Source organism: Camelus dromedarius, chromosome 7 (assembly GCF_036321535.1).
Source record: "Camelus dromedarius isolate mCamDro1 chromosome 7, mCamDro1.pat, whole genome shotgun sequence".
Classification (NCBI taxonomy): Eukaryota; Metazoa; Chordata; class Mammalia; order Artiodactyla; family Camelidae; genus Camelus; species Camelus dromedarius.
Genome location: NC_087442.1, coordinates 69,047,476 through 69,072,036, shown reverse-complemented (window position 1 = coordinate 69,072,036; position 24,561 = coordinate 69,047,476). Strand labels below are relative to the sequence as shown.

The following is a 24,561-nucleotide window of genomic DNA, read 5'->3' as shown; positions in this document are numbered from 1 at the left end:
GTTCCATCCACTGAATTTATATATGAGACAAAGGCAAGCATCTTTAAAAAAAAAAACAAACAAACAAAGTTTTCCTTAATCCTTCAAGCTTAGCTGGAATTTCCTTGAAAATAATCTAAATATTCTATACCCACTGTATTTATTTGTTCATGTCCCATTCAGTGCCATTCATCCCTCAGCCCACTGAGTCTAGCCGTTATTCTAGAGAGGTGGCCTTCTGGTGCTCAGAAGCAAAAATCACTGATGAACTGCATTGCTGAATGGACACTGTCAATCTATATTATTATTATAGACTTCTTGCTTTACATAGCACTACTGACCACTCAGTGCTTCTTGACTGCTTCCTCTATTAGATTTCATTGTGCCTTGAAATTCTTTATTGACTATTCTTTTTCATAATCTTCTGTGTCTCCAGCCATTCCTCACATGTTTGCTTTCCCTTGCTGACTCTTTTTTACTCTCCTCTGGATTCTACATTTTTTTTTCCTGGTGAGCTCATCCACTTTTGTGGTTTTAATTACCCACTGCGTGCTGCAGAATTGCAAATTTCCACTTCAAACTCTGATATCTAAGCTGAACACAGAATTTTCTTAACAAATTTAAGACAACCTGCCTGAGACAAAAATGAGACAAATAATTTAGAATGTAAATTAATTTAATGGAATAATTTTAGAGTTTCCCATGTTCATAGCTTAATGATGTTAAAATAATAATTTTCTATAGGAATTATCACTCATAAAAACATGCTGAAAGGAATATCTACCAATTTTCTCTATGCAGAAATAAAATCTTTGGAATTTAGTAGCATCAAATCACAAAACTCAAGGGGCCAATTCATCACAGATTTTCAGTTTTAAAAGACAAAACTGGCTATCATTTTTAGGTTTGTGAACACTGGAATCAGTGAGCCCAAACAAAGAATTTAAAAGAGTTAGGAAAATATTCCACAGCAACTTCTTCCATTCCAACAGTTTCATAGGAGAAATGGTTCTGTGGTTATGTAAGCAACTAACTTCATGCAGTCTTTCACGAAATAAATTTTACAGCCAAGGTGCAAGAAAACTGCTTCTTAGAGAATTAGCAGTTAGTATAATTTAAATGAAAGTTAGCTATGTGTCAGTACTTTAAAAAAACTTCAGTGAAACTACACTAAAGTGAAGCTGGTGAATTTTCATACATTTCATGTTCACTGGCAACACAAAAGTTTAAATATCTATAAGGTAGATGGAGATGATGACTTCATACTTAAATTGTAAAACAAAACAAACCCCCATACAGATCAAACTCCATTATGCCATATTATGATTTCAACATTCTTAAATTAAGATCCTAGAATCCCTTCATTAAAAGAAACTTTATTTTTCAGACCAGAAAATTAATAACAGTTTGGAATAGGATGTGCTATCTGCTTGCAGCCTGTGGTTCAATTTTATTTGACAGTACATTAGGATGACACTCATTTAAAGAAGCTATAATTTTTTCTGAGCCATAGCTGGTAGTGACTATGACTTCCACTTAAAACAAATGTAGCTCCATAAGCAGTTTTTCATGAAACTGGTTTCAATTGCAAATTTACCTGAAGTTCAAGTAAAAATGAAATTAAAAACTTAGCATCTTTTCAAGATTTTCTATGACTCTAATTTACTGTATGTATTTTTCAGATATTTTAATCTAGTCCTTATTAAACTTTTGCACTTGCGGGGCTATTCAACCTGCTGATCCCAGGAGACTCAGACAGAGCTCCCTGGAGGCTAAGCACATGGACTCTCCTTTAGAGTGAGTTAATAGAATAAGGTTTTGGAAAGCATCAATTATGTTTTACATTCATTTGAATGAAAATTAAACTCTCATTTGTTTGCTCAGTTGTTCATGGAATATTGCATAAATTGGGTTTAAAATGCATGTATTATCAATGTAACTGCCTTGCAATCCTTTGCAGTCAATAGGACTATAAATAAAATCCATTGTACTAAATGCATTGCAACTTGATGTAACACTTCACTGTCTCAAAAGTAAAACCCTCTTTGGGCTGGAAAAAAATCTTACATTGAGCAAAGTAAAAATCAGCATAATGCCTGGTTTTCATACCACTTGAATATTTTTTAACAGTAGAGATGTAGAATTTCCAAGCATTTAAACGAGATTTTCATTTCTATAACTAGTTAACAATAGCTACAATTTACTAGTAATTTTAATGTAAAGAAAAAAAAAACCTCAAAAAATTATGAAATGAAGAAGCTGAGGCTCAACTGACTTTAACCAACTTGTATGGAATCACGTAGTAAATATGATTCAAATACAGAGTTAGGATTACAAGTAATATTTGGAATCAGGTTTGTGTCTTAGTACGTTAATACATTTTGAATATATAATGCCTATTTAAAGTCATTTCTAGAATCCTATACCAATGCCAATTTTATTTCGCCTCTTATTACCTACTAAAATTTTACTCTAAAATGGAAATTTTTATTACTGAAGAATATTTTTCTTTCTATGCTCTGATTGGGGTTTGATTTCACCCAGAATAAAAGCATCTTAGATGTAACTGGAACCACTGGAATGTTCTGCGATTAGCCAGGGGTGTTGTCCTAAAACCAACCTCAAGATGGCAATGGACATAGTACTTGGCTTTAATTCAGGATTTTGTATGAGGTTTGGTTATTCAGTCTAGCAAAGACACATGATGAACATGGTCTCCTGGAGATGATATTATGGTAAAATTAACTGGTTGGTTGACATTAAATGTCTTTCTTTTTAAAATCCAAGAGTATCAGATACCACCAGGACCCTAAATCTGTTCCTTGTCTATTTACCTTGTCAAACTACCACAGTACTCAGGTTAACCCTTTTAAATTTTATGTTAAATGGAATGTCTTGTAAGGCTCAAGTAAGCCTTCAGTATTTAAGTAGAAATACTGAAACTGTAACATTTCTCTGCTTATTTCACTGTATATAGAAATTGCTTTAGTGTGTTGTGTTTTTTTCCCTCTTTCTGCAAAATTAAACAAAGTTTGACAGTGAAATATTCCAATTGCTAGACCACAATATATGTATGAACTTTGCCTGATAGAATAGAATGTTGAAAGTAAATATTTCTCTAAACTCTGCCCAAATATGTTTTGTCTACTTGAGTGCCAATGAAATAATAATGACAATAATGCATAGCAGAGAATATGGGAGAGAAATGGAACATTTTATCTGTGGAAGATGTGTCCCCCACTGTAAACAATCTTTCCACAAAATTGTAAGCTCATGAACAATCATTTCCATGCCAGCAGCCAGCACAGTATTACTTACTCATACCTAATTGTTAAAAACTGATAAAGAACCTCTCATGATATCTTAAAAACCAAATAAAATGCCATTCAGTAGTTACCCTAGGTGTAATCTGGTTGAGTTTTTCTCCAGAAACTGGAAAACATTAAAAAAAAAACTAATAGATATTAAATATTTGTGCTCACAAGATTGTTGGCTTCCAACCTCTCAAGATTTTGTTAAAAGTCACTTAATAGATCAGCTTAAAGTACTATTTTTAAACTAAAATTTATATTAATTTACTAAAAAACATAGTTAAGATATGAAGTGTAAACTTAAAATGCCAGAGATGTAGGGAATGAAAATTAGCTAGAATACAGTATTACTGCAAAATTATACATATTCTGGTTCATAAAATTCCAGAAAATAAATGATTAATAGAAAAAAGGACCTTATTTTTAAAATGGCATGATATGATGATACAATTTTACAAGGTAAAACTTAATTGTACTGGTAGATAATAAATTGAGTACTAGAAACTATGAGGGTAACGTATAAGAGTCTGTAAGCTAAATAAGGTCATGTTTACACTGTTCACCTCTGAATTACCAGAACTTAAGTGTTGTGCCAAGACCATGATAGGTGTGTGTTTACAGTGAATTAGTAAGTGAAATTTGTTATAACAATATATAATAACTGAAGGGGAATATGCAAAGGAGCCATGACAAACCTAAAAGTAAATGATTCTGGAAATAATTAAGAAATTCTAAAGCTAACATAATATTCAGTATCTTCTGTAACTTCACTGGCAACGGTGGTGGCAAAACAGATTTCCAAAAACACAGAACTGGTAAAATCTTTTTCTACTAGAAAGTAATATGGGATGTAATCAGCAGGATAAGTTGCTGCTGTTCCCAGTTTATCTTCCTCACACTCTGGCACCTCACTTTAAGCAGGGTCTCCCTAAGGAAGACCTTAAACTCTTTAGTTTCTCATATTTCATTTTTCATAAATACTGATTCCTTTATTCATTTAATAAATGTTGGCTGAAAACACATTTTAGGCTCTGGTGACACAACAGTGGACACAAGTCAACAATTTATATATCTGCCCCTCAGTGCCCATAGTTTGTTAAATCTAGATGGATTCTACGTTGCTAACACAGTCCATTTGGATTCTTGTACTTTTGAATTTATAGGCTAACGTAGGAATGTGTAAATACTGAAATGGGAGTTGGTGAAAGACAGGGATTAGTCAGTACTCTATACCAGACAAAATTAGGTCCAAGTGCCTGATTTTAAAAATCATAGAATTATGATGACTAAATTATTTCAAGACTTAAACCAAGGATTACTAGGGAAGACTACTGAAAATGTAGCTTATGTTGAGTGCAGACAAATTAAAACAATAAAATTATATTAACACTAAGATTCTGAGCACAGTAACTGGCACTGTTCTGGATGCTCTACGTATAGTGTCTCTAATTCTAGCTTCCTTGTGAGGTAGGTATTATTTTTCCTGTTTTACTGATGGGGAAGCTCAGAGGGAATGTGTAAGTGTTCCAAGCAGAACTGCCATGTAGCTATGACTGAAGAACCTAAGCTCTTCCCACTAGAACACTGTTAACTTATTACAAGATATCCGTGTCATGATTTACCAGTTATCTGTTTCAAAGCTAATCATAATATTAATTGAATCAATATATATTAGGAGCTTGTCATATTGTACTTTATTTTCTCTTCAAAAAATTACTGAATAGTGAGCAAGAGCCCTGTTGGGTTAATTAACTGGTCTAGAAATATGGGTAAAGAGAAGCCTTGGGAAGACTTTGCTTACAATGAAAATATTTAATCAACTGAAAAATTTAATCCACACTTCATTTTATAGATAAAGCATCTGAGATGCCTGGAGACTAAATGAGATAATTTTAAGTTGTAATATTAGATCCAATATTATCTCACTCCTGTCCACAAAATTCTTCTAATTCCAGTTTACTTTGCAGTTGTAAATGTCTCACCTCTTTGCTCCCCTCTTTCACCTCAAAATTGAAATAACACCTTTGATAGCACCTATTTCTCTGTTTTATTTCCTAAATAATTCACATAAAGGTGTGCTTCAATTCAAGCTCTTCCTCTTAGCTAGCTTTCAAAAAGGAACAACAGACACTGTGGTTTATGCTGCATTTTAGTTTCCCTCCCTCACTTCAACCCATATCCTCCTACTTCTACCCTCAATCTTATATAAATTTACCTGGGCCATCAGCAATTCAGGACAAAGGGACAATATCTGTACTTTTCTTAATTGTACAGACTAGGATTCATAACAGATTTGCCACCAGTGATATAAAAAACCTCAAAAATTTTTTTTGCTAACAAATGATTTTTTAGGAAAATATGATAAAACAATTCACAAATAAACCAAAAAATGGTTAAAATGTCTTCATTTCTTTGTCATTCTGAATGTACTTCTTTTATACACTCAAGGAAGTTACCTATCACCCCAGTTATACCATAAAATGTGAAAGAGGTGATTTGGGAGGTGGGGGGGCACACTGAGTTTGTTCACTGAGGTAACTTACACAAATAATATAAAATGTAAATCATGTAATTTATCATTGAGAAAACAAAATAAGAGCCAAGAATATATTTCTTTACATTTTTAGATTTAACTAGCATTGAAAGTTTCAAGGTTTATTTTGACTAGTGTCTGGGTTTCTAATTGACAAGCTAATTAGAAGGGTCTGCTAGACTACTTGTCCGTACCAAGTTCAGTGTGCAGCTGTCCGGGGGGGAAAGACATACAAGTGAACTTGTTGACACTTGAAATTAAGCAGCACTCACCCGAAAAACTGTCATTTCTTCCAGCAGAACTTCTTCTAAATCATGCCAAGTCTCCTTAGGAATTGAGACTACTTTAAGAACAGTCCCAACATCTTTGAAAGAAAGTGGAGAAAACCACAATTGAAATAGATCTGAATAGACTTTAGTGTTAATGAATGGAATCAGTATTTGACCAGAAAAAACATTTTGATTTCAATCTTCTTTTTAATTTACTTATTTACTGTTAGAGCATTATTTATTTTTGTTGGAGCATATATTAGTAATATGTAAATATATAAGTAATATAAAGTTATTTATAAATATAATATATAAATAATATAAAGTTAACTTCATGAAACTAGATAAACTATAAATAAACCCATGGAATAAAAATAATTGAATTTTTAGAAATATATGAAGCTTTCAAAATGATTTTATCCTAAACTGATATAATTTAAAAGTACATATAATAACCACTAGGTTAGATTAATTATTTTTAATCTCAATTATCAGGTGTTTCTGAACAAAAAACAAAGGAAAACTAAAAATAATATCAATTTTTTTGGTATGGAGGTTTCTCAAAAAACTAAAATAGAACTACCATATGACCTCACAACTCCACTCCTGGGTATATATATCCAAAAAACCCCAAAAATACTAATTCAAAAAGATATATGCACCTCAATTTTCATAGTGGCATTAATTACAATTGACAAGGTATAGAAGCAACTTAAATGTTCATCAACAGATGAATGGATAAAGAAGATGTGGTGTATGTACACAATGGAATATTATTCACCCATAAAAAAGAATGAAATTTTGCCATTTGCAGCAGCATGGAGGGACATGGAAGGCATTACACAAGTGAAATATGTCAGGGAAAGACAAGTACTGTATGATCATATCACTTATATGTGGAATCTAAAAAATACAACAAATCAGTGAATATAACAAAAAAAAAAAAGAACCAGACTCACAGATACAGAGAACAAATGGATGGTCACCAGTGGGGAGAGGGAAAGAGGGAGGGGCAATTTAGGGGTGGGGAAAAAGGGGTTATTATGGGATTATATTAAATGATTTGTGTGAAACTTTTGAAAATTGTAAAGCACTGTAGAATTTAAAGAATCTTTCATTCAATGAAAAAGAAAAAAAGAAAAAATACTCGTTTGACATGACAGGCTTTCCTGTTTTTGTTATGAAATCAGGAACTACTATGAAGACTTAAAATACTTGCAAAATGCAAAGAATGTTGTCAAGCAATAAAAGCAGTTAGAGCTTCAGAGCCTGGCTGATCATTTTCCTCCCATGTGGAAGACTCTGGTACTTAAAGGCCCCTAAAGACAGCTCATTGACCATTAAGTGATGAATGACAATAATCTGATTTCTTAAAATAAACACCTTGGATTATAATTACAGTAGTTTTTCAATAACTGGCTAATCAATTTTGATTAACAAATTGGTCTAATTAATATATTGGTTAATTAATTTTAGAGTACTAAAGAAATTTACAATTCAGAAGCATAACAAAACCTGTTAAACAATATATTTTATAGAGATTGCAAGCATTGTTTACCCTAATTTTCATTATTAAAAGAGACAAATTGTTTTAATGGTAACAGCTACCATTTTCACACTAAGTTGGATTAAGAAGCAAATAATTTTCAAGTATTTACAGATTCACTCCTATTTTTACTACAATAAAGAACAGGGATTTTAAATTCAAAAATTTGAGTCTTCAACATTCCAGTTTTGATCAGCTGATCCATTATTTTTAATTTCAATTGGCTCATTTTAATCAAATTTAACAGACTAATTATTGGAGAAGAAAATTTTGCCAATAAGAGTAAGTTTTCAGAAAATAATTCAATGTATTTATACACATAGATAACCATTTTCAGGAAATCAATATGATGTGCTACGTGAGATCAAGAAAGGTTGCTAGTGTATCCCTTGTAAAGTTAAAGGAAAAAAGCCCTCTTTTAACAAGATCCTTCTGTGTTTACAGGACCTTAGACTACTCATAACGCCAAAGATTAAAGGTAAATTAGGTTAATCCACTGAGTGCCTCTGATCAGTCTCCAGTATCCAAATATAACTTTATCTGTGTTTCAGATCAAGTTTTACTGAGTACTATTTCAAACAATTTCACACAACTTGAATCAGATTACTCAACTAGGATCAATATACTATGATGTGTAACTTAGTTAAAAGATAAAATTACTGTAATCAATTTACTTTGTTGACAGATGACCCTGCTCTGGGCTGACCGACAGCCATCCAATCATCAGACATTCAACATACTCATGAAATTGATTTCTTTTAAGACAGCTTGTGTCCAAGAAGAAGTGAAAACTCATGATTAGGTTGCTTTGATCAAATAGGTGGAAGCAACCTTTTGTTGTACTGGCAATGAGTGGGTGACTTATCAGCATGTGTAGGCCAGAGGTGAAGGAAAAGGTAAGCGTGACATTTTCGAACATGCTTAATTACTCTGTAGAGAGATCTCATTACCATTTGGCATTAAACGATAAACTAATATTTACTGAACAGAAATCCCATCATCTTATAATTTCTCAACTTATTTATAACCAGAAGTTGATACTTACAATTCAGTGACTTTTACTGAACTCTGAATCTCACTGGGATTCTTTTATTTGATAGAGAAACTTTCTCACTCATAAAAGTAGACTGTAATGTATTGCTCAGAACCTGACACTGTTACACCTGATAACATAAGTATTTTACAATTTTGTTATAAAACTTTAAGTCTTTAAAGCACTTACTGCACAGTTGCCATTCCCCTGTAGTTAATTCAATTTTTTCTGTTTCTCACCAAGGGAAAATAAATGTTATTATACAAGGTTTCAGCGGAGCACTCACTCTGTTTCCCATTGATTTATGTCAGTTAACAACGTTAATGGAGACTAGGAATTTATTACCTTGGAATCTGACCCTAAGTAGCAAGTTTCAGATTTGTAACTGGTACTTTCAAAACAGTACTATTAAATAGACTAGGGGAAAAACAAAATAATATGTCATAATAGCAACAGAATGCATTCGGAAAATATACCTACAAAAAGTTTATTTATCATCATGGAATTGGTAAAAATATGTTGTTAAATTTCTGTAGAAATGGATCTGACCATTTCTTAGGTCCACTTTGCTCCTTTTCTAATGAAGTTTTGTTTTGCTTTGTTTTGTTTCTCATTGTATGGTAAAACCACTAAACAAATTTGTTGCCAAAATTTATTTTCTGGAAAATTTTCACCTTATGATAATTTTAAAGTTCAGATAATTTTGCATCAATATATTCTTGAACCTTTATTGAATGTCTTGTGAATTTTAGGCATGTTTTGAGCAATACATCTTTGTCCTAAAAAGCCACTGACCAGAAAAGGGTTATGATTCAATTATAGTCATCAATTGTTCACCTAATCATTAGCTTTACCTTATTACATTTATCAATTTTTCATTGAAAAGAAAATTTATTTAAATTAATATATGTCAACTTGCCTAAAAAGATAATACACTGGGATGTTAGACTGTTGAGGTTTTTTTGTCATTTATTAGAGGTTAACTATACCTTGATAGTGACTATAAAAACTTCCTTCAGTTCTTAGTGTACTTAATCAGTTAGACACAATGTTCTGGAAGAACATTTAGAGTTGAAGTTAAAACATTCACCTGTTCCAATAAACATGACATCATACTGTCCATCTTCTGCATCCACTCGATCTACTACAATTTGTGTAAACTGATAATTGACATCTGTTTTGATCATTATCGGCCGGTTATTAATAGGAAACACTGGATTGTACATAGCTGGATGGCTTCTTGCAAATGTTATAACATCATCAGGGAGGTCTTTTGTAGAGTCAAATCCACCAAATGTTTTACTGGGACACTATTAAGATAAAGAGGAGAATATCTTTTGAATAAAATATAATGAGATTATAATTTATATTATAATATATGACTTCAATGGTCTAGGAATCTAAACCTGTAATTATTTTTTCAAAGTAAAGTAACTTATAAACTAAAAAATAAAATAATGCTACTTAAATTATTAGATGTAACATATAATACATATTTTCTCAACATATCTTAAGTCTCAATGGGATGTCGTCATTTCTTACCGAAAACTTCTAATTCATCTAATAAATTCAGCACACAGGAGGAGCCTGATGTCTCTATTAGTGGCAATGCCATATATTTTATGTTATAGATTAAGTATTTGAAAAAATGAATGGAATATTATAACTAAATGCACTTACTCATTATATTAGAGAAACTCACTAATTTTCTTGGATACATTTCATTTTTCCCTATGGCATCATGCTAAAATATAAATGTTCTCTTCAAACTAAAAGACAATATAAACTATTCTTTATTGCTTTATTTCTAACATAACCCTGAAAAAGCACCACAAAAAGTACTGAAAACATTATTTCTTTAATAATTATAGTAATTTTAAGGATAAGGAGAGGTGTTACTCAAAATGTTTAACAACTTGCATGGCACAGAAACTGACCAATCAGAATGGACTGAGCAGAACAGACAAAGGCCACAGAGAGCCAGACAGGATGCAGTGTATTGTCACCTCCGGATTTAAATACTCCACTTAAAGCAATCAAACAAAAACAAGAAAACTCAGCTTTCACTCTGTCTCTTTTCACTGTATTTAATTATGTGTTATAAGAATTCCAAGTACAATACCTCCAGTCTCTTGCCTTTTGTCTTACACTTGAGTAATTTCTGTCATTTAATGTAGGAGTTTGAGAGCTGAAATGTAATTGAGTGGCTCTTGATCTTACAAGAAGGTTACAAGGAGAAATCAATTGTCTTTGCCATTACCTTGATCTAGATCATTAATAATTTATGAGAAATGAAATAAATAAACCTGTTTTGAAATGGGAAGAGTATCTCTCTATTTATGAATATGTACGTATATGTATATTGTATGCAGATACACACACAATATACAGTAATATAACAGTTAAGGGATTTAGGGAATTAATTTTTGTTTAGGTACATTATAAAATTACTTATTTAATGTTACAGAAATATCTATATAAATTCCTATGAGAAACAATAAAACATATTTTATAACATTAATTCCCGTTTCTTTTCTATCACCATTTAAAAAAACTTGCAAAAATTTAGAAATGTGTGATTGAAAATTAAAGTAAGAGATTTATTTATATAAGATTTTTATCTTAGTATCTGTCTCATCTTCCTGCCTTGCTGTCCTTTGATTTTTATTTCTACTACTTAAGCTGTGGGTTTTTCTCTAAAAACAAAGAAAATGCTATTCTTCTGACACACTGAAGGTCACTTAATATATTTTTCTCCACTAGTGTTTATGCAATGACATTGTCAGCTGCCCCCTTTTGGGATTAACGAACTCATCCAAGTGAATTTTATTCATGGAGTTAGGTGTTATCTCCTCGTGGTAGCCCTCCCTTCCCTGATTCCTAGTTTAGTCAGCACTTTCTGCCTTCTGCCTCTATTTCTTGGTACGTGTTGCTGACTTAATTTCCCATGTTATAAAAATTCTCTGTGAACAATGGGTGAGAATTCAGCCTCTAGAACTAAACTGCCCAGACTGTATCCTGGCTCCTTTCTTTGTCTCAAAGCCCTCATTTGTGAAATGGGAACAATAATTGGGCTAATGAATATTTTATTTAGATATATATACAGATCTGTTGAAACAGGACCTGATACACAATACTTTTTAACTGCTATTATTAATACCAAATACATTGTACACATCTTCAGATCAAAAGCTCTGTAGTTCCAAATCTAGCACATTGAAGGGATTCCACCAAGTTTGCTGAAGTGAGCCTAGAATCAGTTTATATTTAGAATACACTGGCATTAATTCATCATAGAGATAAAAACAACCACAGGGATATAAAGCTGTCCACTAAAAAAGTAAAAACAGTTTACTATTAAGAAATGGAGTAAATATCCTGTGAATTTTTACAAACCCATTTGTCTTCTTATAATCAATGGTTATTCCATCTTGTTTGTTTATTCTTCTGGAAGCCTATTTAAGTTTTTATTTAGAAGACCCATCAGCTAGAAGTAATATTTATGAAATGCTCATAAATAAGTTTACCAATCCAGAAAACAAACAAGATGAAAAGCATCCTATGTCTATAAAATTACATAAAGCATCATTTACGTGAATTTAACAATAAAACTGATGTGAAATTAAAATAATGGTGAAACTTACAGAACAAGTTTTTCATCGTATGAAATTATTTCCTTAAAGATTCTTAGGGTTAGAAAATGTTGCACTGGATGGTTCTATCCCCATAGTCTATAACCTCTGACATCATATTGATTTCACTCACTTTCTACTATATCAGTCTTTTCTTTTTTCTTTTTTTCTCACTAATTTAAATTGCAAACTTAAAGCTGGTTTTATTTTGAGCTCTGCCCATTTTTTTTTTTTAACCCTGAGTGTGCCCAGGATTACTGGAGGGAAAGAGAAAGGTCAGTGAGAGTAGATAGAATAGGGCCTTGCCCAATGAGGTGTGTGTTTGTTTGTTTTTGTGTATCTTCTTTATCCATTTGAGGGATGCATCCCATTCTCATAAGAAGATAATATTGATTTAAATTTTCTTCCTCCTATTTAATGTACAATTCTTGAGCCTTCACCATAAACAGAATATTTGAATTATTTCAACTCTCCATGAAAGCCATGTTCATTATACTCCTTTCAGAAAAGAAAATAAATAAGGCTACCTGCTCTGTTTCTATTTCTCATAAATTATGGGTATTAACTACTGGCAAGCACTGAACTCAAACATTGATATCTGTAAAAAGGATGTTTTTATATGTAGAATTTCATGGTATCACAGAAAATCCTTGACTTACTTTCATTTATAGTCTTGAAATCTTCTACATTATCTGTATTCAATGTTATCTTTTACATTATCTGTATTTACATTATCTGCTTTTTATTAACCTTCAGCATAAATTTATTCATTTCATATTTTAAATGCCTAGGCTACTTACAGTTCCTGGTCGTGGGTAGGGGACTCTTCCTTGATAAGGCACCCACTGGTAGTTGGGACCATCCCTGTGAGCATATGGACCAAGGAACACTCTTCTCACATCACTCATGCTATACATGCACACAGCTGACCCCTTGAAGATGTTACTAAAAAGAGAAAGAACAAAAACAGACTTTCATCTTTATACAATGGCAAGAGAGCTGTTGATACTGAGTTCTTAAATTTCAGGTATCAATTATCAAAACTTGAACATAAATTCTCAAGAAGTGTTTGGGTTTTTTAAATCACATGTATGTATTTTTTAATAATACACAACAGACCAAATTATGATTGCTCAAAAATAGAAGGCAGGGCCGAAACCACTTTAGTACTCAAAGAATATACATATATTCATATCATAAATGGACAAAATGTGATATAAATATATACATTCATATTGCACATATTGATAGGAAAACATATACATGATCTTCTAAAAAGTAATGCTTAATTCTGGTATCAAATAGAAATAAAAATATAAACTTTGGTATTATATTAAGCCTCAAGCATCATTACTGAAACCAGGAAATGTTGAAACAAGCAAGAATGTTTAAGAACTCATTTTATAAACTGAAACTGGTGAGGAAATGAATAGTCAATGAGTTATATTATTTTTAACTCCCAAACCAACAAAAGTATTTGATCAAGTAACAGAATTTGATTTGTGTGAAGGCAATTAATATCATCTTTTGCCAACACAGAAAATCGTTTTAAGTTAGTAGCTATTACAAGCTACCAAAAGTGGAGTATTACAGCAATTATCCTGATCATTTTGCTGGACAAAAAAAAAAAAAAATCAGGTAATTGAAGCAAATTGGAAGTTTGCCAAGAGCTACCATGATTTTTCATTTTATATAACAGTTGTGCATATTTAAAATATGGAATGCTTATGTTTTAATCACTCTCTCCCACAGAAAGCTACATATAAATTGGATCAAATGAAAAACGTGTTCATAAGAGTTCATTATCGAAAGTTGCTGCATGTAGACAATGTCTGGTAGGGTGCGAGCTTCATGAGGGAAGGAACCACGCCTGGCTTCTTTTCTATAACATTAATTACACACTGCATGGTATTTGACACCCACTAAATCTTAGTAGGTACTTAAAAAGAATTTAACAACAATATATTCATAATGGAATAAATAGCAAATTAATACATACTTGATATATGTAATGTTTATTTGTTCCTTTTCTATTGTTATACATTTTACTTATTTATTGATGGAATTCATCATCATTGAAAGACATGCTCAGGATTTACATCTGTTAAGGCTAACACATCCAGGCATCAGTCTCACTGAAGTAGAGAAGTGTAATTATTTTACCCATTAAGCCAGTGATTCTCAGATGTGGTTCCTAGACCAACAGTGTGGGCATCACTGGGGAATTTGTTAGAAATGCAAATTCTTAGGCTCTGTCCCATTCCTACTGAATGAAAGACCCTGGAGGCGGGGCCTACATCTGTATTTTAATATGCTAAGTGATTCTAATGCATGCTCTAGACAAAACTGCTGTACTAAGCAATGAGGAAGCAAAAGAAATGGATTAATGTTTGTTTAATTTGAGCACCCCCTCCATTCTTTACTTTCACTGTCATTCTGTTTTTATACCAAATGGGAGAAATACTTAGGTATGGAAAACTGCACATGGTTTTAGTAATATGGGTTTCTTTATTTTTACTTGTTCTTTAAAAAATTAAGTAAAAACGTCCAATCAATTTGTAATGACTAAATACAGAATAAATCAGTGTTGGACACTGCAGTTAATCTTTCTCTTTATGCTATCACAGTGCCTTGTAGCACTTTTCCTGACTTCTGATTTTTAAATTATTTTTCTTTTAAACATTTTATTCATATCCAAATGCACATCTCTATTTATATGTATGTAAATATATGGTTCTTTTAGTAACCCAGGTAATGTAAACTTTATACTGAATGTAATAGGAGATAATTACTGCTTGATTGTCAGCATTGGGGGAGATGGGGAATGAGGAAAGGAGAGAGGAGAAGGCAAGGGAGGGAGAGAGAGTGGGGGAGGAGGAGGGTAGGGACAGAGAAGAAGAGAAAGGAGACAGGAAGGAAAAAGATTTTCAACCTTAGTTTATATTACTAAAAACTTTAAACAATGCTCAGATTTCCATTTTTTATAATATTTACACTTCACTCAAATTTTTGAAGTCAAAGCTATACATAGGACATGGCATACATTTTTCATCATTAAATTTATAGTAATGATATTCTTTGCTAAAATCTATTAAAAAACACAATTTAGGTCATAACTTATGTCAGCTATCCAAGAATGCACAACAGCTCAAAGATTAAGCCAACAATGTCCTTTCAAAAATACATTTTCACAAATTATAGATGCCTGGAAAGCATCTAAAGGCCATGGATTTTCTATGATAATAAGAGAGTAAAAGCATTGTTTACCTGGAAGTTGTAAACACTCCGTACACAACTGGATTTTTAGGATCTTTAGAATTCATTAGGAATACATCCTCTGTTTGAAAACAAAATCGGGGAAAGGTGTATTTTTGAAGGTTACGGCAAAGTCTAAACAAATATTCTCTGTACAACATCACCAGCTACTTACGCAATTCATCAAAATGAGTATCAATGCCATTTGGACCTGGCACTGAGCAAATCAGACGAGCTTTGAGGAATGTTGTCCATTTATTCACCAGACTTCTGTGGCCCCCGAAGTCATTCTGAAAGGAGAGAACACTGTTTTAGAAATTCTGCACGCAAATGGTAATTTCAAATACTTATCTTTTCATATCTTGAAACAGATACAAAATATAATTCCTCACTTTTCAAACTGAAAAATAACACATTTTAAATGACTAGATACAAGTAACTGTGTCTTCTTATTATATTGTTGGTCAAATCTATTTACTTAAACCTTTTTCAAGGACTGACTTAATAAATACCTCAGCATTAAAAAGTCACTGTACTTTTTCCATTCTGTTACCACTTTGCAATGAAAAATACTATTCCTGAGTCTTGTGCTTGCTTTAAGTCTCTCCCCTTTACATATGTGTTTCTTAATATCTTACTCACCAAGTTTGCTGGTTCCCAGAGGTAAGCACATTGGCACATAGTAGGCACTTAATGAGTGTTTATTGACTAAAAGAATAACTGCATGCCTTATAACCCATACTGAAAATAAACCCAAAATAAAAGCATGCTAGCATCAAATATTTTTACAAACTCAAACAGTTGAAGCAATTCTGACTTCAAAAATAGTATTTTGAAATAATATCTGCATAAGCCTTAATAAAGAAAACTCATTCTAGAGTAAACATTTTGAAAAAGTATCTCCTCACTGACAATGAAATTTAATTTTAACCCAATGTAGCAATAAATTCTATTATGATGGTATGTATTTACTGGTAACTTTTAGTCTTTCTAAATAATATTTATGTGCATATTTTAAAGGGAAGTAACTGTTTCCTCAAAAATATAATACTGATTTATATTCTGTTTATATGATTTTATGTAGTATAAAGATTTTCTTTAATCTTTGTAAGCAGTGCTTTTAAATATGATCTATATTTTGTGGAGAAAATACTCTCATGTATTTTACATATCATTTGTATGCTTCCAGATTATTAAAACTTTAAATTTTTCATTAATTTAATATACTACAGATAAATAATTAGATTATAATTGGGTAGGAAAGAGGGTTACCCCCTCCCCCCAAGTAGGAATTTTTAGCAGTTCATGATTTTTTTTAAGAAATAATTTTAAGACAATAATTGGATCTGGCTTTATTTCTTGAGCTAAAGGTACTTTAATATATAATAACAGTTAACTTTATTCACATTGCACATATACTGCACTATACTGCTAGAGGGTAAAAATAGTACTATTGTCATATCTTCACACTGATACTAATTAATACATAAGTATTACTGACCAATTGTTTATTCTATATATCTAACATTATAATGCATGTTACGTTATTGCCACACAGTAAACAAATTACCTCAGATAAATTTCAGAGCTTCAAAATTATGTGTGGTGTGCATGTACATGCAAATAGGATGCTATAATCAATTTATAAAAACATGCTTTAATGCTTTTCTCTTTTATATTCATACTTTAGTTATTCCAACCAAAAATATTCATTCAAAACTTACATATTTCAGGAAACTGTGCAGTTCTCAACTATACATTGTAGGAAACTGTAGTAGGTCTGAGACTACAAAGAATTACATTTTCCCAGGTAATGTGAAAAAAATGTATTTCCCTAGAATTTCAAACAGATATTATTTAATGTAATTGTGAAATAATCCCTCATAATCTCTACCTGCATGTTTGACTATGAAATTCTTTTCATAGCAACTATGTTTTCAATAATTTTTGCCATTTAAATATCTATAGTGATCCAATTTTTTAGTCATAATTTTTCATTATATTTCTATATAGGTGGAGAAGGGGAAAAAAACCTGTGATTGGACAATGATGCCCTCCCTCATATTTTTTTCTTCACCTCACCTTGCATATCTGACCTATTCTAGCATGAGTGGCTTTTCCAGTGTGTTCTCCATCTATCGCATTTTCACGGAAGAAAAAGTATACTTTGTCATCTTCAGGGTTGTCACTCTCTGGGATGAGGTGGGCACTAATGAACCTTGGATCTGAGAGACAAATTACAGTACATATATTAATTCACAGTTGGTAAATAAGATCATTCATTAAAGTCCATTTTCAATTTTCTCCTAACTCTTATTTGACATATTTCAAGAACTAATCTTTCCTTAGTTTGCTTTCTTTCAGTAGATGTGAACTGGGTTTTATGCATTTTAAAGTATGTTCCAAATCACCTTGTATCTCAAAAATACAATTTTTCCCATAAAGCTAGGTGGTGGTGCAGAAATCCTCAGTGTGACCACACAGAATAAATGCATTGTTGGATATGAAAATATGTTGCAAACTGTAAGTGCTATCAAGTGTTACTACCTCCACCATTGTTATGCTTTCAAGCATAAAATAATCTGAGTCAAGCTACCAACTAGTTCATTCCACTTTCCAACAAAAACTGGATGGGAGGGGAGAGACGAGATTCATATAAAATCAAACAAATCCTTTCAGTTGTACCCCAGCTCATTAAATGGAACATTGACTAGGTAGGTACTCAACCCCCAAACCATGAAGTTACTCTTGAGCCCTGTCTCTACACACCAGCCAGTGTGTACCTCCAATATGTCACTCCCCTGCAACACCTTCCTCTATCTTTCCAAATCACTTATACTAAAATGCAAAATCCTTCCAGTGACCAGAAGCCATTTATGATCTGTTCTCTGCTACCTCACATGCCTTTTCTTCTGCCTACACTTCCTTCCCTAACTTACTCCTCACCAGACTTACCATCCCCCTTCCTGGTTCTCAAACAGGTCAAGCACTCTCAGTCCTGACTCAGATGTTTCCTCACTGTGTAACTCTCTGTCCTCATATATTCTAAGAACTGGATTCTTACTTTTACTCAGGTCTTTGTTCAAAATATCACATTATCAAAGGGATCTTTGTTGACTACCCTAATTTACAGTGCGGAAATCCTTATTCCTAGTTACTCTTTTTTCATGCATTGTTTTTCTTCCTAACATTATGAACACCTGCTATGATCATCTCTCTGTCTCTCTTTAAACTCCATTTGCTTATTGTCAGTCTCCCTCTTCACCTCAGTGAATAGAACTTCCATGAGAACAAGGACTTGGCATGCTTTGTTTGATGCTATGATCCTAGAACTTAAAACACAGTGGCCATTCAACGAGTATCGGTGCCAGAAGACAAGGAAAGAAAAAAGGGAAAAAATGAGACTGCCTAGATTATGCAGAAGGTGTGTCAGAGATGTTTAGAGTCCCACTTCAAAACATACTTTTGTAAATACCTGGGCTGATACGGTTGTGGTCTCATATAAACTATTTAAAAATATGTAATAGCTTCATGGATTTAACAATGGCGTATACTAAGAAGCTGAGTGTATCTCACTCAGAGTACTTAGGACACTGCAGATATTTAAGTTCTTACAATAATTTACTTTTTACATCCATGGTGTATTATGTTATCCAATTAACAATAAAATACATACGCCTAGATCAGCACCATACTTAAGAGACCAGGAAAGGGATGAGAATCCTTGAAACTAGCTTTATCCATGTTAGTCAGTCCTAATCTTTTCGCCTGTGACTAATCATCATTATCATGTGTTCTACACTTGTAACTTTCTGTTAACATTGCTCTGGGACCATGCACTTAGTGTATTTCACAGGGCAACACTTCACTATTTTCTCAGGCAAATTATACAGACAATGTAAGTAATGTGAAACATATGAAATATTATCCATTCATCTTTAAAGTTCAGTGTGCCAGTGGAATAAGGTTAGGAGAATGATACCTTAAAAGCTGGAATCACTTAGCACCATAATTTTTAAGAATACACTGCTTTAACATTAGTTAACTATTGCAAAGCTTGTTTTTTTCCCATAAATTTCTACTTATTCACACAACATTGTAAACTGACTATAACTCAATAAAGAAAGAAAAAAAAAAAACTTGACATAGTAAACAGTTCAACCAAGACTTGAATCAGCCTAATAAAGCAGTAACAACATAGACACATGCACCCTCATAGTTAAATTAATATTTCTTTTATAAACAGCCATGAAAATATAAATTTACAAAAGCATCTGAGCCATGAAAAATGTTTATCTACTTTCTGAGTGAAAGATGGTCACTGACGCTTTCACCAAACAAAATATTTTCTATTTAATAACTAGATACAGGACATACAAGAAATCATCCTGAATGCTTTCCAGAGACATATCTGATCAGGGTCACAAGATACATAAAATCACAGCTGTAGAAATTAATAGATTTTCTAAAGGCAAAATGTGAGAGCAGACCTTCAAAATTTGAAAGACAGTTACAGAGTTCATGCTAGATAATAAATATTTTAGGCTTTATGCACTGTACAACCTCTATCACAAATACTCAACTCTGACATTTTTAGTATGAAAGCAACCATGGATGGATGATGCAAAAAATAATGGGTGTGGCTATATTTGAATAAAACTTTATCTACAAAAACTGACAGAAAATGAAATAAATAAATAAATTTCTACTTATTCATATACATAAAATATTTGTATTTATGTGTTTGTCTCATGAAGAATGGTGAGTAGAATAATTAATGTGACAGAGTAGGAATTATGTTACAAACCAAATAATTACTACCCCACTGATGAAGTTATAGATTCCTAGAAATTCAGCACGCATGTGTGCATGCAGACCTGTCACAGACCTATGTGTTAGAGAACTCAGTTTATTCACTTGCAAAATTTGTGACCTTGTGACAAGACTCTTACCTCTCAGATTTCAGATTCAAATTGAGTTTATTTCAAATTAAGTTCAAGTCACCCTGTCATAAATAGTTCATACAAAAACAAATAATTTAAACTTAAATAGTGCCTGTGAAACAACTTTGTAAAATGTTAAATGTTGTATGTTATTATGATGATGATATTGAAAAGAAGCCTCAATCACATGTGAAGTTCTCATTATAAGATCTCATTATAATCCAGCTGCAGAATTAAAATGAAAAATCACACATTTTTCTGCTTTAACACTGAAGAAATGGAGAAGTTAGTTTAATATGACCTCCCATATTAGTGTAGTTGCTCATATAAACACCTGAATGACTTAAAGAATTTCAAGTAATCAAATACAACTACCTTTTATTTGATCATAAATACATGCAAGCTATAATGTTAAAAACAAAATGAATGGTACATATCCCTTGTTCTCAGAAAGCTACGATCTAGCAAAGTGGTGTTAGAAACACACAAATGGCAACAAATCAAACAATATTTTACACTTAGATATTTCCTTACATTGGTGTTTGGGCATGAGAGAAGGCATTATCAAACATCATACCTCCCTCTCTAAAATATGTGGGGATAATTATTGTCTTACAAATGTGGGCTCTGGTGGGAAATCATTCAAGCAAGTTATGACATACTTTGGTTACTGGAAGGGTCTTCAATCCTAGTCTCTCCTTCAGTGTCTGATGCTACTGGCATAGAGGATTTGGTAGGTGAATTAACAGTTTGACATAGCTTCAGATATAGATCAAAAATACCATTATGCATAGAAAATAAAACTCAATTTATTAAAACAGAAAAAGGGAATATCAAAGAAAAATGACGTCACTTTAATGTAACTTGTCTTCAAGAAATTTAGGTTATATCTTATACTTGAAAAAACAGTCACTCCAATTTTAAAATAAAATAAGTCTCTAGTTTATCTCATCCAAATATTTAGAAGAAGCCATTCTTCTTCTAATATTTCAAATTTGGAAAATCTTTCTTTTCACCAAAACCTCTGCTCACTATACATTTTCTACTTCTCAGTGCCCCCCTTTTGCCTTCCCCTTCCTTGCTCCTCTCTCTTACCCTCTCAGTCTATTCCTTTCCTCACTGGGGAATCTCCCTCTTTATCTAATCCACACATTCTAATCAGTCATGCTGATTTGCTTCCCTATTATCCTAGAACCTCTTGGCCTCCTCAACCTCCACATACCTGCCCACAAGTCTCCAGATCTTTTTTCCCTTTGTCCCTAGACCTAAGCAAGGATGAAGAAAATCATACAATCGCAGTAAATGGATGTGCTATAAATTCAAGCTAAACAAGAATCCTAGAGTTGCTAAGGAATTATTTTATTTATTTTAGTGGCGCATTTTAGATTTACTATCATCAACTGTTTAAAATCATTCTAAGTATCTTAACATTAACCAACGTACCATCTCTCACTTCACCCTCTCCAAAGATTGGCATTGTATTTGCTATACTGATGAGACCAAGGTGATTTGGCAAGAATTCCCTTCTCTTCCTTCCTTCAGCCTCCAATTTTTCTTTTCTTCCTTTCTGTGGAAGAATGAGTTCTCTTCCTCATCTAAGGCCTCTATTTGCTGCCAACCCAATAATCTACAGACTGTTGCTCCAATAAAGAATATCTATTCTTCATGCACACACACCATTTACATTTTCATTTATCTAATATTTCCTAAGCATTTGCTCTATGCTTTGGGTGTAATTAGATTTATTTATTTATTTATTTATTTTTAATGGAGGTACTGGGGATTGAACTCAGAACCTTGAGCATGCTAAGCATGCACTCCTACCACTGAGCTATACCCTCCCCTCTATGCTTTGAATTGTAGAAGATTAGGGGATATTATGATGAAATGTTTTCTGTCTGCAGGGTGATTATTGTCTGTGAGAGAATACCAACAATTAAGCAGAGCAATTATTAAACTACATATAATGAGCAAAAATAAGAGTTTGGCAAGAATGTAGTGAGAAATAGAAGGGACAACTGATCTTGATGTGAAAGAATTAGCAAAAGCTTTTCTCAAAAAATAGGACATATAATTCAAGATCTAAAGAATAACCAGTAGTTTCCCAGGTAGAAGGAACACAGGTGCAAGGTCACAGAACGTTATGCAACAGACAGTAGTCAATGAAGAGAGATGTGGTTAGAGATGATGATAAAAAGTCAAGCAGAGACCAGAATAAGAAGGAATTTTATTGTTTAGGAGTTTATTGCCCTACTGGCTAAAAGGGAAACCATTGAAGTGTTTCAAGCCTAGTAACGACACTATCAGGTTTCTATTTTAAGAAGATCATTCTGGCTGCTGTGGAAAAAAATATACTGAGGTAAGAATGAAGGCAAGAAGACTACTCTGAAGGTTGGTAAGAAATGATGGTGATCTGGACTTGCATGATAGAGAAGGAGATGTGCAGAGATTATGTGAAAGTAGAATCAGTGGATTATGTTCATTGGTAAGATAACGGAATGTGAGAAGTAGTAAGAAAATCATGGAAAAATTAAATAAATAACTGATTTAAACAACTGATTTGGATAGGAATCATTTACTGATATGGAACACTTGAGGAAGAATAGGTATGAGAATGAGGAAGGAAGACTAGCTCAGTTTAGTGCATCTTTAGAGGGAGATGCTTGTGAAGTTGTCCCATAGACCAGAGAATATGAGAGCTCAGAAGACAAATGAGGCCTAGAGTTGAAGTTGTTTGAAATTAAAGTCAGTGGGATAATTAGGAGGGTATAGAGTAAAAAGAGAAAAGAGCATAGAATCTGGAGCACTGAGACAAGTGATGAGAAGTAGGAAGAAATCTAGCTGGAGAGTTGCAAAATGAAGGGAGGAAGGCTCCTCTTTATTGGATTTTCAACCTTTTAGAAGTCTTTTTATCCAGCAAAAGAAACAAACAAAAATCTTTTGTCTGCTTTCACAGCAAACAAAAAAAACAAACCAACCAACCCCTGACACTACCCTGTAGAATCGTTGTGGTTTCTTGCACATTAAGCTACAGAACTTCTTGAGAGAATACTCATACATACTCCCTGCTCCAGTTACCACTTCCTTCTCAACCCTTCGCTATCTAGACTTTGGCATCTTTCACCATAGGTCATTTCTATTGATAAACAACAGGAACCACCAAATCAACAAATAGAATTTGATACTCAACTTCCTTTGGTTGCCTTCAGCCACTGACACAACAAAATACTCACAGCTTCCCTAAAATTTTTATTGCTTCTTGGCTTGTGGCTTTTGTGACTCTGCATTTGAATTGTTAATTATCTAACCACCACAACTTCTTTTAGGACTCTCTTTTTCTTTTTCCTAAATCCCCAAATATTAAATATTCCTTACATTTCTTCTGGGGCATCTTTTATTTCTTTCCACTCCTATAAATGAAGTCATCGCCTAGTATTTCTCTCACTATTTTAATATTCTTAATTTTCTTACATTTTTAAAGTTTCTTCTTTGGGAATTTAATCACTTTTATAGCTTTATGTATCACCAAACTATGTCAGCCTTTCTTTTCTTTTCAGATCCAATTCTGCATTTCAAAACTTTGGCTAAAATTTTCTACTTCGATATCTCACAGCAATTTTAATTCATCATGCCTAGCAAGAAACTTGTCAACTTTTCTTTACAAGCTGCTTCTGCTCTTACCTTTCCATTTTGGTTAATGTCAAGATCGACACCTAGATATAAAATGTTATTTTACCTTAAATTGCCTCCATTCCCTGCAGGACTTCTCTTTTGCAATCTAAGTTTATTATCAAACTTATTCCTGGTATAATTTTCACTTCTTTTCACCTGCTTTATAGTCTTAAGTTTGTCAGCACAATACAGGTTCTTTTCAGTTTATAGTTGTATTTTTGGAATCATCTAACTGGCCTTCTACATGTATTATCTATTTCTTCTAAGCCATCCATCTTAACAGCACTATAGAAATAAGGATAAATGCATTTATATCATATCGTTTCCAAAACAGATTTCAAGTGTCATAGGATATGACAAAGTAGCATAAATTAAGATTTGGTAAGCA

At 32.7% G+C, this 24,561-nt stretch overlaps 1 protein-coding gene across 1 annotated transcript in view; it reads right to left on the bottom strand.

Moving 5' to 3' along the window:
* SEMA3A (semaphorin 3A) overlaps positions 1-24,561 on the bottom strand; it is a 237,511-nt gene that overhangs the window by 25,706 nt on the left and 187,244 nt on the right. Inside the window, exons 8-13 of the mRNA XM_010977990.3 lie at positions 17,641-17,783; positions 15,734-15,848; positions 15,571-15,640; positions 13,104-13,248; positions 9,762-9,981; positions 6,096-6,187 (exon numbers count right to left, since the gene is read on the bottom strand). Coding sequence (XP_010976292.1) covers positions 6,096-6,187; positions 9,762-9,981; positions 13,104-13,248; positions 15,571-15,640; positions 15,734-15,848; positions 17,641-17,783 — 785 coding nt within the window. The remainder of the gene's footprint in view (positions 1-6,095; positions 6,188-9,761; positions 9,982-13,103; positions 13,249-15,570; positions 15,641-15,733; positions 15,849-17,640; positions 17,784-24,561) is intronic.